The sequence below is a fragment of the Protobothrops mucrosquamatus genome, unplaced genomic scaffold (assembly GCF_001527695.2).
Source record: "Protobothrops mucrosquamatus isolate PMUCROS unplaced genomic scaffold, P.Mucros_1.0 scaffold1, whole genome shotgun sequence".
Lineage (NCBI taxonomy): Eukaryota > Metazoa > Chordata > Lepidosauria > Squamata > Viperidae > Protobothrops > Protobothrops mucrosquamatus.
In genome coordinates, this window is record NW_015386388.1 from 4,998,435 (window position 1) to 5,013,827 (window position 15,393).

A 15,393-nucleotide genomic window follows, 5' to 3' on the forward strand; every position below is an offset into this window, starting at 1 on the left:
AGCACACAAAACCACGCATCCTCCGGTCCATGGAAAAACTTCTCTCCATGGAACCAGTCCCTGGTGCCCAAAAGGTTGGGGATCTCTGTTCTAAGTGCTCCAAACTCAGATGGAGAACAGAAGAAATAGCATCTTCTGTAGAGCGATTTGGTTGGTAAGCAAACTGAAGTGGGTCAAATGCTGGCAGGAGGCTAGATACAATCATGTCCTTTATCAGCCTCTCAAAGCATTTCACAATGATGGATGTCAGTGCAACCGGACAGTAATCATTGAGTCCTATAATTGTGGACCTTTTTGGCACTGGCAAAATAATGGCCGTCTTAAAACATGATGAGACCACTGCCTGCTGCAATGAGAGATTGAAAATACCTGTAAGAACACAAGCCAGCTCATCTGCACATTCTGTAAGAACACACCCAGGGATATTATCTGGGCCTGCTGCTTTCCGGATGTTAACTTTCAGCAATGTTTTCCGAACAGAGGTGACTTCAAAGTTAAGCATTTGCTCATCAGGATGGGACACAGCTTTCCTAGCAGGGATGCTATTTGATGCCTCAAATCTTCCAAAAAATGTGTTCAGCTCATTTAAGGAGTCTGTGTCACTCTTGTATCTCGATGGAGCCACTTTATAATCTGTAATGGCCTGGAGTCTTTGCCACAAACACTTGGTGTTTGTTGGGTCCTAAAAAAAGTTCTGAATTTTCTGACAATGGGCTTGCTTTGCTCTTTTTATGGCACTTTTCAAATTAGCTCCGGCTGTTCTAAGTGCCAGCATATTGCTGGATTTAAAAGCCACATTTCGTGCTTTCAAGCATCTTATTGACCTCATAAGTCAGCCATGTTTTTTCATTCAATGAATTTTCAGACTTGAAAAAAACCTTAAAATAAAGACAGAGCTAATTCTTCTGGGTGTGCTTCATGACTGAACTATCTTGCTAGTCTGACAACTACAGAGAATTGCCCCAAATTTTAGGGTCTAGAAGGAAAGGCAAAGGGCAATGTTTTTACACTTGCTTAATCTCTTTTTTGAGAAATGAAATATGTTTATTGTTACATAACAATGGAGATGGAAAAAGAGAATGTGACTCATCTCTATAAGGACACAACTCTTTGAGATTAGTGGAAATCTAGATGTTCTGTTAAGTATAAATCAGAATTTTACCACTGATGAGGCTCCAGGCCAAGTTCAAAAAATGGGCATGATTGGGACCTGCTGACAATGTCACTGCCTGAATCCTCCTGCCTTTACTCTTAGTTCCTTTTGCTAAAATTTAGGCTTGTCAAGATGGCAGAGCTGAAGTGCAAGTGAAAATCCAAATACATCGACATTTATCTGTCCTCTTGAAGCAGATATAACGATGAGAAGGTAAAACAGCATTTTTCGTGTGTCCCAAACAGTTGTATGGACAAATTGGATCCAGAGAAAGATGACAACTGACTGGACAATTGACCCAGAAGAGAAAGTAGGCTAATTTTGGAAAGACCTCTCTGAACTCACTTGGCCAAAACTTTAACATGGCTTACATTCTCTGAATAAATAAGTTCCATGGTAAGAACCTGTTTTGCATGAGCAGGAAAACAGTGTCTTTATTAAGAGTCACTTTGAACTATGAGATGGGTGGCAAATAAAATTCACAAATGAATTAATTGCTGACATACAAGTTTATTGTTGAAAAATCCAGATAATTATATCACTTTGTTCCCCTTTTGATTTGAACATACAAACTACAGACTATCAACTACACAAAAATATGCACTACAACTACTTTTTCAGATATATCCTGGAGTATGTAGGATCCTTTTCAGTAGGAATTCTTTTGGATTTGCTCACGTGAAGAAACTACTTTCCCATCTTCAAGCTCCTCAACAACCATGCGGACTTGGCGAGTTGTTTTTGATACTGCAAGAGAAAGAGGCATAAAGGGCATGTTTTCTTCAGGTAAACCCAAAGGGATACTTGCTGACCTCAGCTTGTAATGTAATAATGAAACGATTGGAGCTGTCAAGAAGCTTCCGTTGAACCTTCAATTAATTAGGAGGTTGTTCTAAAAGGATTCCCCTGCATTCTATGCTTCTTATAGGTAGAGAACCAAAAAGTGTTACTGCTTCCAAATCCACCATTTTTCTGGACTACCAATGCTTCTGTTACAGTATATAACTCAAAGGGGGGGGGGGAATTGCATCAGACTTTCTATGATGGGTCCCAGAATTAAAGTATTCTCGTCATGCAAGTAGGAAAATTTGGGAGTTGCAGTGGCATTGTGTCAGGAAGACACTAATTTGGGGAAGACTGTAATATTACAGTGGAGTTCTTAGTAATAGGAAGGATTGGGAACAGGATAAAACTGTTACAGTAACACACATGTTCATTCAGAAATATGTTTATTCCTTAAAAGGGATATGTGAGAATGAACCTTAAGGATGAACAGTCTGAAATACACTTAAAATCATGGAATATTATAATTAGTAGAATATCACTCAAGCTGATGAACATTTGGCATACTTTATTTTCTTGAAATATTTTCTTCTGACTTATTTAGCTAGCTAGCATGTATTATTTTATACATGCTCAGTATGTATGATCTGAATTACAGGAAGGTATGCACAAAAGAATCCATTTACCTACTTGCTTCCTGTTTTAGCAGATTTCTAGGCAATAATTTGATTTTAAAAATAAATATCCAGAATTGGGTCTATGACTGATTCCCCATCTATTTTTTTTTGGCGGGGGGGCATTACGCTTCTCTATACATTGACTTCACTTCTTGGTAAGTATGCACAGAAAGTTTTCACAATCTGAAATTCTCCAGATGTATTTAACTACAATTCCCATGAACCCTAATTACTATGACCTGTTGATCAAAGGAATTACAATCCAATACAATTTGGAGAGCAATAAATTAATGAAAATTAGGATACAATTTAATTGAGTTCCATTCTTACCTTCTTTGCCAGATTTAGTTGCATTATATTGGGAGGAGATGCTGTAAGAAATACAGAATTTCATGGGCCAATTAGAAACCCTGATAGTTTTGCTAGCGCACAATGCAATTAATGAGGCAATAGTATAAAATGTATAAATATGTCTTATTAAACATGAAAATAGAATAGTCTGCTAAAACATTATTAGGTATTATTATAATAAAATATTTATGTAAAGAAACTTTTGGCAATATTTAAAAATAATGACTAGGATACCAATGGATGGATTTTCTTAGAAAGAAGCTCAAGATTTCTGGAAAACTGTTTACTTAGGAATGAAACAAATATTAAAGATGGAAACTTGGAATAAATATGTTCCCATCTGAAAACTGCATTCCATACATATATGTCATTTTAGATCACTTCTTTTGCTTAACCTTCCCAATCCAGCCATCTTTGTCAAACCCCGCCCCACCCCACCTCACCCCATCCTCTTTTACATACTGGGCTTCCTCTCCCTCGAGAAGACGACGGTAGGTGGCAATCTCCTGTTCCAGACGTGTCTTAACATCAAGGAGAATCTTGTACTCATGGTTCTGGCGCTCCATGTCACATCTCAGGGCAGCCAACTCCTCCTCCACGTTGGTAATCATACCCTGGATCTGGCCAAGCTGAGTGCCATAACGAGTTTCTGTTTCCACCAATGTGCCTTCCAGTGCTGATTTCTGGGGAAACAGAAGAGCAGGAGGAAACTGAATTAGGGCTTCAGACATATTTAGTGCTATTGTGTGAATAACATGTACTATTTCAAATACTAAGGAAATTCAAGTGTCTCATACGTTAAAAAAAAAAAAAAAAAAACCAAGCCTAGTAAATTCCACATTCTTCAGAAAATGAATAGAAAATAAAGAATCAAGCCAGGCAGCTTCAGCAGAGAAAATAAAGTCCTTCACCTGATCTTGAAGATAGAAAAAAAAACTGTTCTTCTATTCTTAATAGGACTAAGCTTAATGAGGACAGCTGAACTTTTCTGGATTAGATTCTGTATATCTCTTTCCTTTCAATAACAGGTGTTTTGTTTTGTTTTTAATGAGAAGTACATGTTAGCAAGAGAAGATAGTCTGCTATTTTAAGTTATGATTCTTCCTAGCCCAACTCCATTACTGAAACAACCAAAATTACATCACAGATTATACATACTATATAAGGAGGAAATGTCATTAGACTTTAAGTGTTCCCATACCATGCTGAGTTGAGCTTGAAGATCTATCTCTAAACTTTGAATAGTACGTCTAAGTTCCACGATCTCTGTTTTGCTTGTCTGCAGCTGTACTGTATTGGTGGCAACTTCCCGATTTAGATCTTCAGTCTACAAGAAAAAAAAGGGGGGAAGACTTATTGTAGAGCACTAAGCATCTTTTGGGGAATATGTGGCTTGTGTTCTGTAAAGGTCCTCTGATTATTTTTTTTTAAAAAGCACACCTTGGTGAAGAACCACTGCTCAGCATCTTTACGGTTCTTCTCAGCCAAAGTCTCATACTGTTCGCGCATGTCTGTCAGGATCTTAGTTAGGTCCACACCAGGAGTAGCATCCATTTCCACAGTGATTTCTCCACTGACTTGCTTTCTGAAAGCATTCATTTCCTGTGGAAGGAAAATATTTATCATTCATATGCATTTCTACACAAAGCTTCATAGGAAGCTGTATTATTCAGCCTACTTGTCTAACATGTATTGCCTTCTTATGAAGTAGATATTTCGAGGACGTTAGTGTCTGTTTAATTTCTTGACTCTTTTTATTTTGGTTCAGCAAAGTGTACCGAAACCAAATTCAAAAAGAAAAGCCACCAAAAACACAAAGAGCAAAGCAATGTACAGTATTTTTCATTCACATGTTCATTGAGAAATTCTTGCTGTTTAAGCACAGAACATGAGATCTCCAATGTGAGCCCACAGATATGTCCTCACTTCCAGTTACCTTGTGCCTAACTCCCCCTCTGTGGGACGAGAACCCACAGTCTCCCAGTTTCTAATTTAATGCTTTAACTGCAGCACCAAATTGGTTTCTTCAGCATTTATTGAATGCTTTTTCCCAGCGCTGAAGAGATTAAGTCTCTCCAACATAATGAATTGGGGGGGAGGGGACCCAGTAAACTAAGAAAGGATCAGATCTCTGTCATTGGCTACTTGATGGATGAAGAATCCTATCTCTGTTTACTCTTTATTTCTTCTCCTGCCCAAGCTATCAAGACTGAGAGATATGGCAAGAGAAGAGAGGGAGGAGACTTGACTCCTAGTGACTCCAATTGGACTTGACTCCAATTATATTGGAAAACAGTTTTCAAAAAACACAGCTGACTCAAGTGGTCAATGAGAGTGAACAGATTCCAGCCCATGATTATACCAGCAACCACATTATTAAGGAAGCATCACGGATCACATCCACAGGACATATTGTGTCAGAAGAGGGAAAACGCTCCTTTAACACTGAAACAGCAAAAGGTGACTTTCAGTTCCTCAGCTCTGTGCTGGGAATGAGACAAAAGTCCCAAGGACACAAAATAGTCTGCCAGTCACCTTTGTACTATGCTGTGAGAATGAGCCCATTAATATGGGCTCATGGGCAGAAATATTTTTTCCTCACCTATTTTTTGAGAGATACCAGCAATTGAATTTGGGACTTTTTACATACAGTATGAACATGAGTTTTAATGTAGACTCATGTTTCTTTCTTTGGACCGTAGTCTCTTCCTGGACGACCATCTAAAGTCTATGATTAAAATATTTGCTTATTGTCCAAGCTGTTTTAAACATGGAGTAATATAATTTGAAATTCAGATGTCAAATCCTGAGTCTGGCAACAAGAAATATCCAATTGCAGTTGGTTAAATGACCTGAACTGGTATATGAAAAAAATTCAAACAACTTCCCTATACTCTCATTAGTGATGGATAGTTTTATTGCTGTCTTGATGTTTTACCTCTTCATGGTTCTTCTTGAGATATGCCAGTTCCTCTTTCAAATTCTCAATCTGCATTTCCAGGTCTGACCTAGACAAGGTCAGTTCATCTAAGACTCTGCGCAGTCCATTGATGTCACTTTCAACATTGAGACGCAAAGCTTGCTCTGTTTCAAACCTGGAAATGCAAAAATTCAACAAGGAGCTAAACCACCTATCCATTTTGAAGTCCCAATGTTACCTGCAGCTAATGAACAAATTGCTTATAGACATGATTAAATGAACAATAAAAATAAAATATGATTATTTTTGTGGAAACTGCTATATGAAACTTCATATACATATAAACATGTATGATCAGCCTTTATGTATAATTGTTGTTTTGCTTTTCTTTCATTGTTTTCCTTCTTTTTTTCTATTGCTTTGTTTTCCCCCTTTATTTTGTTTAATTAAATAAATGCAAAGATGTTTTAGAAAAATCAATATAGAAAAACTGTTGTTCAGTTTTAATCTGCCATTATTCAGGTCTTAGCTAGTATTGTGATTTTAAAAGTCTGTTCTCAAGATTAAAGTTAATGCCACTCCTATTGATTCTCGTAATGGCTAATATGTTCCTGCTTTCATTTAAAATTTTGAAATTTGCTGAATCAATCCCTAGTGTCTTGAAAGATATGATTCAGTGAAAGCCAAATGGCAACTATTATTTATCCTCTTCACTTGTTTGTTTGTTTGTTTGTTTGTTTGTTTAAATACATTGTCAGGAAAGAGAAATTCTTTAGCCTGCCAGATTCCTGACCAAAAGTGACAGCAAAAGCTTCATCTGCAATGGAGAGAAAATTCTCATTTTGCACTGATAAGACTTTCTATAATTATGAACACTATAAAGAAAGGTGGTGATTCTGATCAACACCAAAGCAGTACTGTTCAGAAAAGAGTTTAAATCATAGACTATAGGCCTTTTACCTATTCAAAATTAGTTCATGACAGATGTCATATCCTGTTTAACCTATAGAGGAAGAAGTTCAAATATACACAGGATGGTCACAAGTTTCTGAAATTTATTTGTAGAGTTTCAGAATATCAGCAGAGTACTAAACTGCTCCAGGGTAGTCCTTGTTGTTGTTGTTTTAATACTTGCTCTTGATCAATTATTGTCACCACTATACTTTCACTTCTGTGTGAAAAATAGATGGTAGCTGTAGTGAAGAAATCCTCTGTACAAATCCATCTTGTGCAATAATTGCACCCTTTTCTGAATCAGACACCTTTCAGACAATTTCTTGTCCTTTGGTCACATTGCACATGGATTATTACAATGTGCTCTACATGGCACTGCTCTTGAAGATCACATAAGGATCAAGCAGCCTGGAGAATCACTGGCATGTTTTGGTAAACAATTCTGTTTTAGGAACTGCACATGAACAGTGAACAGTGAATTCAAGTTACTAGTAATCATCTGTCAAGTGTTTCATGGTCTAGCTACCTGTGGGATCATCTATCACCTATAGCATCTGCCAATCCCATTCAGTTTAAAGGTATGGTGTGTTCCAGATCCCACTGGGAAAATATGCCAACTGATGGAACCTAAGAAGCATGTCTGTGTCACCACTCTTCCCATATTATTGAAAAAAGATTCAAAATTTGACTTTTATATTTTTTTAATACTGTACTCCAATTCAGTATTCTGAATTGGGTGGCCTTACAAATCCAAGGAAGGGGAGGGGAGGGGAGAGGCTCTGTTTAATCCATAATCATCTTCAAAGCATGAAAGTTGATTATAATATATAACTTTAAATATGTTGTCAAAAAATATCTGCATTTCTAAAAATGTGCATTTTGGCATATATTTTGATCAGAGCAGTACAATTCCAAAGGATATTTATTCATCTCAGAAATATATAATGGAAATGACAATTCTGAGCACTAGTATATGATCCCATGAAATGTCTGAGTATCCAATATCAACAACAAAAAGTATTGCTGCAAGTGTTACAAGATTCCAACAATCTTACCTTGAGATTTTGCACAATCTAATGTAGCAATGCAAAATCGCATATATGAACATGAAATCTTGCAAGACTTTTGCATTCAAGGGCAAGATCTCTCAAGATCTAATTAAAGAGCATTGCATCTCATAGAATTGCAGCCATACTTTTTTTTAATTAAACATTTTAAAAATTAATTAATGTGGGAGATTCCTGGACCATCCAGAGTTTTTAAGGATGACTTGGGACATGCGGGACCTGTATTCCTAAACTTGGATTAAGAAGTGAAGCTGAGGTCTGCTTATTCTCAGTGGAAACCAGACCCCAAATCTTCAGGTATCACTACCTGTTTTGACCCCTTTTCTCATTCTTTAATCTAACTTTTATGTCTTAAATCTGAAAGTCAAAATCCAGTTACTTAGTGTGTACAAAATTCCATCTATTCAGCAAGCTATATAAAAGAGCTTGATGCTATTGTTTCCCATTTGTCCATGAATTTTAAAAAAAACAACTTACTTGGTTCTAAAGTCATCAGCAGCCAACCGTGCATTGTCAATCTGAAGGAGAACACTAGCATTGTCAATAGAAGCTGCTAAAATCTAGGGGAGGGAAAGGGTAAATTAAGAAGCAATCTTAAGAGGCTTTCCTATCACAATCCAACTCACCAACTCAGGAATAGAGAAGCAGTGAACTTTAGGCTGCTGTTTTACAAATCCCAGTAATATAGCTACCATGGCTATATCATAGTGAGAGATGTTGAGAATTATATTTCAATGACATACGAAAGACTACAGATTCCCCATCACTGCTGTTGCCATTTATGATACCATCCTAACTGTATATAGGACAAAAGCAATCATGAAATAAAAATAGTAAATAGAAAAAAGCAGAAATATGAGCGGATACTTATCAGGATAAGTATTTATCCGCTAGGCAAATGTAATACATTTGTCGTATTGATCTTTATTTGTTTAGCAAATGTAGAGTTCAAAGAGCTGTCTAATCCCTCATTTGAGTCTAGTACAAAATCATTGTTATTATTACTCAGTACCTGAGTCTGAATCTATCAGACAAGACTATACAAAAGGTGAGCTGTATCAGAGCCCTGCCCTGAAGCGTTCTCGGGAATTCAAGCTTGGAGCGTGAGTAACATCCAGTATGCATCATCAGGCTCATATTCAGAATGGTACAGACTTCATTTGCAATTTTTTAAGGAAGCTTCCATCAGTAGACAACTGGAATTAAATAATTCATATCCTAGAGCAATCTGCTCTTCAGTGTTATTTCCTTGGATCTCCATTTGCCATTCTCTTAGGGACGATCTAATTAGCAAAAAAATCCATTTCTTCTCCCTTATTAATCACCTTTATTCTAAATGTCATGAAAGACAAGGGTAACCACTTATCCATACCTTCTACCTTTGCAGAGGACTGCTGTCTGTTTGATTGATAGCTAAGTACATCCTTCCTTTCTAAGAACCACTTGATTTAAAACTTGGCCAGTTTAGAAAAAGGAAAATGATATTGAATTTACCCATCCATAGTGACCTCCTGGACTAGCAGTCCTAGAGGCACATAGGTCACTTATTCATACCATTGCCCACAATAGCAAGATGGACCACATTTCTACAGCAGGAAGTACCTTTTGTAGTACAAGCATATTTTATATCTATTAGGTGTTCCCTTGTCCTTTCTAGGTAATGAAGTACAAGTATTCATTCAAAATCCAGCATAGAAACCTCTCATATTGTTACGGATATATAAAAATTTCCACTAAAATTTAACTCAGATGCATCCATGCATCCTGGTTTCCCATTGGAAGTTCTAGGAACACGTCATTAACATGTTCAATGTATCAGAAATCAGATGAACTGTTCTAAATTTTGCCTTGCAATAGCAGGCCAAATCACTCCATCCCTCGTACCATGATAAGCAGAACTGAAATTAATTTTGCAAAAGAGTATAAATGCAAATAAAATTTATTATAATCTTCTTTAGATAATGCATATGACTGCAGAGTTTATCCTCATTGGATACAGAATATGGATTAACCTGGCACAAAATATATTTGAAAAAGTGTGTACCACTTAGAGATGCATGCACCTAAGAAGTTTTTGTAGTTATGGTTTTAAGCACACATTAACACCATAATAATGCAAAAACTGTCTACAGTTTGCTATGGAGTATAATACTGGCAATTTTAGATTTCTACAAGAATTGCAAGAGGCAGGGACACATTGTGACAAAGTCACATAGGTGTGAGTTATGGAACAAGTACACAGAGAACTGTAATAACACAGTTTTTTTTTCATTTGCATTGCTATGACAGAGAATTAAGACAGCAATCAATAGAAGACTTTGAATATTATATTTGCTTTTTCTAGATTTATAAACCAGTATGGTTTTGAATCTTTGAATCCCAAATTACTTTTTCTGGCCTTAAGAATGCATTCCTATACCCAGACAGGGAAAATGTTCCCTCTAATAGGCATTGAGTCTTACCTGGTTTTTCAGATCTTCAATTTTTCTGAAATAGGAGCTGTAGTCACGGTCTGGAGCAGGTCCCTGCTTCTGATACCACTCATTGATCTTAATTTCCAAACTGGTATTGGCTTCCTCTAATGCCCGCACCTTATCCAGGTAGTTAGCCAAGCGGTCATTGAGGTTCTGCATAGTTTGCTTCTCACCTCCAGTCAAAAGGACATCACTACTGACCACAGAGCCTCCACCAGAGCCTCCACCAAAGCCTCCACCAAAGCCTCCACCAAAGCCACTGCCAAAACCACCACCATAGCTGCTACAGTAGCTGCTGCCCCCATAGCCACCACCAAGGGCATTGCCAACCCCAGAGACATAGCGAGAGGAAAAGACAGAGATGCCACCAGCTCCTCCATAGATGCTTGAAGTCCTGCATCCTCCACCCAAAGGGACAGAGGAGAGACGGGAAGAGCCCCCACCAAAACTGCATGAAGCCCCCTTCTTAGAGGAAGAGGAGGAAGTGTATTGCTTGATGGAAGTGGTCATTTTGCCAAAAAATGGAGCCACACAATACAGATTTCTCTGCTAAATTCTAAGAGCTTAAGAGGGATAGTGGCTCTTTCTCTGAATTCCTGCCTTATATCAGGGATGGAGGTGTTGCTAAACAGACAAATATTTGGCATTCCCTCAAGATTTCATCACCACCACCGCCACCCCCAGAATCAAAGTTAGTTTCCAGGACTATCCTTTTCCCTTTACGCATTTATTCATGCTGATGTCATGTTCTGGCATAAAGATTATGCCTCGGGAGAGGGTGGGGTTTTCTTTTGATTTTACTGCTCCGTTTTTTCCTCCTAAATGCATCATCATCTATTATTCAGAGAAAAAGATTCTTCACCCAGGAGAACCTTTTAAAAAATGTGAAGGATGTAAGAAAGGCTCTCTATGTGTAACATGTTAGGCTTCCTTTTGGGGCTTCTTGCTTTCTTCAAATTTATTTGAAATGTAAAATGAAAACTCTGCCAACAAAACAATAATCAATTGTCTCTTGACCCTAGAGAATGTACAACAAGCTGTTCTAAATAAACATAGCTAGATAGACTTTGCTTTCCTATTAACTCTATAAACCTCAATGGTAGGGTGTAAGACCAAAATTGTTTCTTTTTTGCAGAGCTTGGTTAGAAGTAGGCACTGATGAGGGTCTTCTTATCATGAAGCTTCCCCATTGTTAACTATCAGGGATCTGTTCATTTTATTAGTGATAAAGAAGGTTGAATATGGCTGAGAATTTTTGTCTCAACTCTGGATAGCTTCGCCCCATGCCCAGAAAATATGGACTAATGAGAAACCTGGCTTTTCCTGTTCAAGAGTTTCAGTTTTCAGACAGCCCTTTTGAGAGCATATGACTATCAAACTCAAACTCAAAAATTATAAGTGGCTAGTTTTCAGCCCAAATTCAGGTGAGAGAAAATGGGCTTTAAGAGGTGATCAAGATGATGTATTCATAGGGATGAATTAATTTTGCTCTTTTGCTTTCTCCTAAATACAGATGTTTCAGCTCTTAAATTCCTCATGTCTTGCTTATATAGAAATGTGCACATTCTGGTAAGGTTTTATTTTTAAAAAGTCCAAATAAATTTTTCAGACATCTTCATCAATTCCAAATCCAATTAAAACTATTTCTAAAAGATAGCGAACAAAGTTCTCTTCTGACAGTAAAGTGCAGATGTCTGACAGGGAAAAAAATGTATCAACTTTTATTCCACATTGTGAATCTGGCTGAATACACAGAGATTCAAAGTCACATTTTTAAGAGTTCAGTAATCCAAGTCCTATCCTGGATTAGCACATTTTACCAGATTTGGTTTCTCCCACATTCTCAGATCTCTTCTATCTAAAATCACCTATACCATCTTTATCAAGAAATGTGTAAAAAGTGCAATAGTATCAGAAAGCAAACTAAACAACATTTCCATTAATTTCTAATTCAGGTGTGCTGTTTTTCATGTCTGCCAGTCTATGTTTGAGTTCAAACTTATAACATCAATATATTTGATAATCAGCACAGGGCTGGAAACTACACTTGCCATAACTTTATTTGACATTGTTGGAAAACACTGCCAAACATTATGCTTCCATGCCAGTTTGCAAAGGAGTTATAATACCCAGGATTCTCACATTCTGCATTATATATAGATTGCTTCTGGGAAAAGAGCTGAAGGATCCTGGGTAAAAAGGAGGAATGTGCCCCATGCTTGTATTCACCACAATGTCTACAATGAATTTAAATCCACTTTGTTCTAATCCTTGAAGACATTTTATTGAGGGAAGCCAGAAGATTTTATTAAGACCATCTGATAAGGAAGCTATATTATAAACCATGTCATAAAGGGAGCAGTATTTGAGGAAAATCTTGTGATTGAATACCTAATCAAAGAAGCAGGAAGCTCAACTTTGTTCCTTGTTTTTTTCTTTGATTTTTAAAAAGAAAGTCTTATTTCCCAATTTGTTTTGGTAGCTGATATAATGCACAGAAGTGTGGGACCACTGATTACAAATAGCCAATATATAGAACATTTATATTATTCACATGTTAAGCATGACATTCCAAAGCATCTGCCATGTTTTATTTAGATCTCTTTAGAGATCTCCTGATTCCATTTTCCATGACATACACACATGCAAGATCAGACGAGCATGTATGAAAGTGCTCTATGAATGTCCTACCATTGGTTTGCTATTTTCAAAAACAGGTCCAAACAATTCCACCCAGCAGCTACAAATAATATGTTTTTATATGGTGCTTCCTTCAAAATGAGGACAGCTCTGAACAAGAGAAAAGCTGTAGCTTGAAAAGACATCCTAATAGCAAAGCAAAGAGACCATGGATGTGAGAATCTTCTCTTAAAATTACACATCAAGATAAATGGATTGAAATAAGTCTTTAGAATCTTGTTGGCTCCTTTTTAGCCAATAATTGTACCAACAGCATGTACTGAATTATAATTAAGCTAAACAGATTCTTTTTCTATTAGAGTTAACAGCTCACTTTTGAATTATTAATTGCTGTGCTTTTGAGAACAGTTGAGACATGTTCTGACTATAAATCATATTCATATCCAGCAATTCTCTTCACTATATCTGTACTTCAGCTTGAAAGTCTCAAATCTCCTAATGCTTACAAATACTTACAAATCTATAATCACTTTGGAAGAAAGTAGAGGGGGGATGCTATATAGCATCTTTGGAAACTTCAAATAAAAAATGAAAGAGACCCTAATTTGGAATGGTTCCAGTTCATTTGCTTTATCTGTTATCTATAGTCTGAGTTCCTTTGAATGGCTGTTTTAATCTGTGTTATAAAGCTTTTATATTGATTTATTTATATGTTTTTCCCAATATCAATTTAAGAGTTATTGTTGTAAGACAAGAATTGGCAGCATGGGGTCCTGTGCCCACTTTTGCTATATTTTGAACTGCTTCAGATCAGCACCAGTGAAATCTGACAAATCACTGACAATTGGGGGTACGATTTCTCATGATTCTACTATTTTAAAATTTTGCACCTTACAAAAAGCTTTAAATGTTTTTTTAAAAAAAATAACTTTAGGTCCCACAAAAAAAACCCACGTGAAAAATAGAAAATTATGGCTCCAGCCACTTGGATTGTACAGTCTTACAATCCTGCCTAAGATGAAACTGCTCCAAAGGGCAAGGAAAGGAAAGGAAAGGAAAGGAAAGGAAAGGAAAGGAAAGGAAAGGAAAGGAAAGGAAAGGAAAGAAAAGAGTAATACTTTGAAAGTATAGCCCCTGACTATGAAAAATTTCTTGCCACTCCTATAAAGCAATTAGAGTAATACAATTACAATTATGCAATTCTACAAATGAATCTTAAGAGCTTGGTTATGAAAGTGGTTTGGATGAGAGTCAATCTGAAATTATCTGCAAGCTACTCTATACTTACTTATTTACACTGGAATTTCAGTCATTAACAGAACTAAATCTCATTATGTTCGGTTAGTTTATTGACAAGTGTCTATAATTCTGCAGCTTTACAATTTCCTTAGGTTTGAAGAATGTGGAGAATGCTAAGCTGTAACAGAAAATATATTTGAGTTCTGAGAAAGTAGAAAACATTAGAAGGAAACTCAACTATCCACCTTGATTGTGTTAAGTATGTATCGAAGTAGAAAGGAGTTTTGTCAGCTTTTGACAGCACTAAAGTACATTTAAGACTCTTAACAACCCTATTTCCTGATCTTGCCTTTCTTGAAGGGCTGATAGTAAAAATCGCTGTATTCATAATAACAATCCTATTTAAAAGAAAAGCTTCATTGCTATGAAATAGTAGTTTGCAGAAGCCATACTTTTTTTAAAAAAAAAAAAAAGGCTCCAGGTGCTAACTTTCTGATAAAAGAATCACAGTGTAGTTTTTGTAGTGATACAAATGTTATCCTGTCCTTCTGTAGCTATCTAACAAAGATTTTGTGGAATCAATGGGAAGAAAAATAATTTTATAAAATAAATTTATAAAGCAAATAAATTTTATAAATAAGCATGGACAGGAAAAAAAACATTGGCAAAGCAACACAGGTCTATGACAGCAACAGTGGGAACTTTCTTCATATACATTTCTCTTTGCATTTTACAAAGAGGGCATTTTTTGCCCTTCCCTCCATTGGAGATAGTCTCTGTTTGATTGGAGGATATCAGCTTGAGGAATGATGTTTTAGATTTAGAACAATATTTTTCAAACTTGACAAATTTAAGTTGTATGTACTTCAACTCCCAGAATTTTCCAGCCAGGTTGGCTGGAAATTCCATATGGGAAAAGAGAATTCGCTACTTGAATTGTAGTATTTTTTTAAGAAAAAAGAAAATTCTAATGCAACAGGATTTAGTAGTTTTGCCCTTCTTTGGTGACCAGGTGGTTACCCTCATCTCTTCAACAGTCTGCAGTCTACTCATTTCAGTTAAATCCCAAGCAAAAATATTTTGAAACAATGATTGTCATTGAGCTTTTTCAGTAGCAATATTACTGTCACTGTAC

The 15,393-nt window shown here is 36.5% G+C and overlaps 1 protein-coding gene across 1 annotated transcript; it reads right to left on the bottom strand.

The window, feature by feature from the left end:
• Nucleotides 1-1,647: 1,647 nt before the first annotated feature.
• Nucleotides 1,648-10,952, bottom strand: LOC107303095 (keratin, type I cytoskeletal 14). The gene is made up of 8 exons (XM_015832287.1): nt 10,368-10,952; nt 8,383-8,465; nt 5,903-6,059; nt 4,405-4,566; nt 4,166-4,291; nt 3,427-3,647; nt 2,944-2,984; nt 1,648-1,900 (listed from the first exon to the last, which is right to left on the bottom strand). Exons 1-8 carry the CDS (start codon nt 10,887-10,889, stop codon nt 1,803-1,805), a joined length of 1,410 nt encoding a protein of 469 aa, XP_015687773.1. The 5' UTR covers nt 10,890-10,952; the 3' UTR covers nt 1,648-1,802.
• Between the last annotated feature and the right edge of the window lie 4,441 nt (nt 10,953-15,393).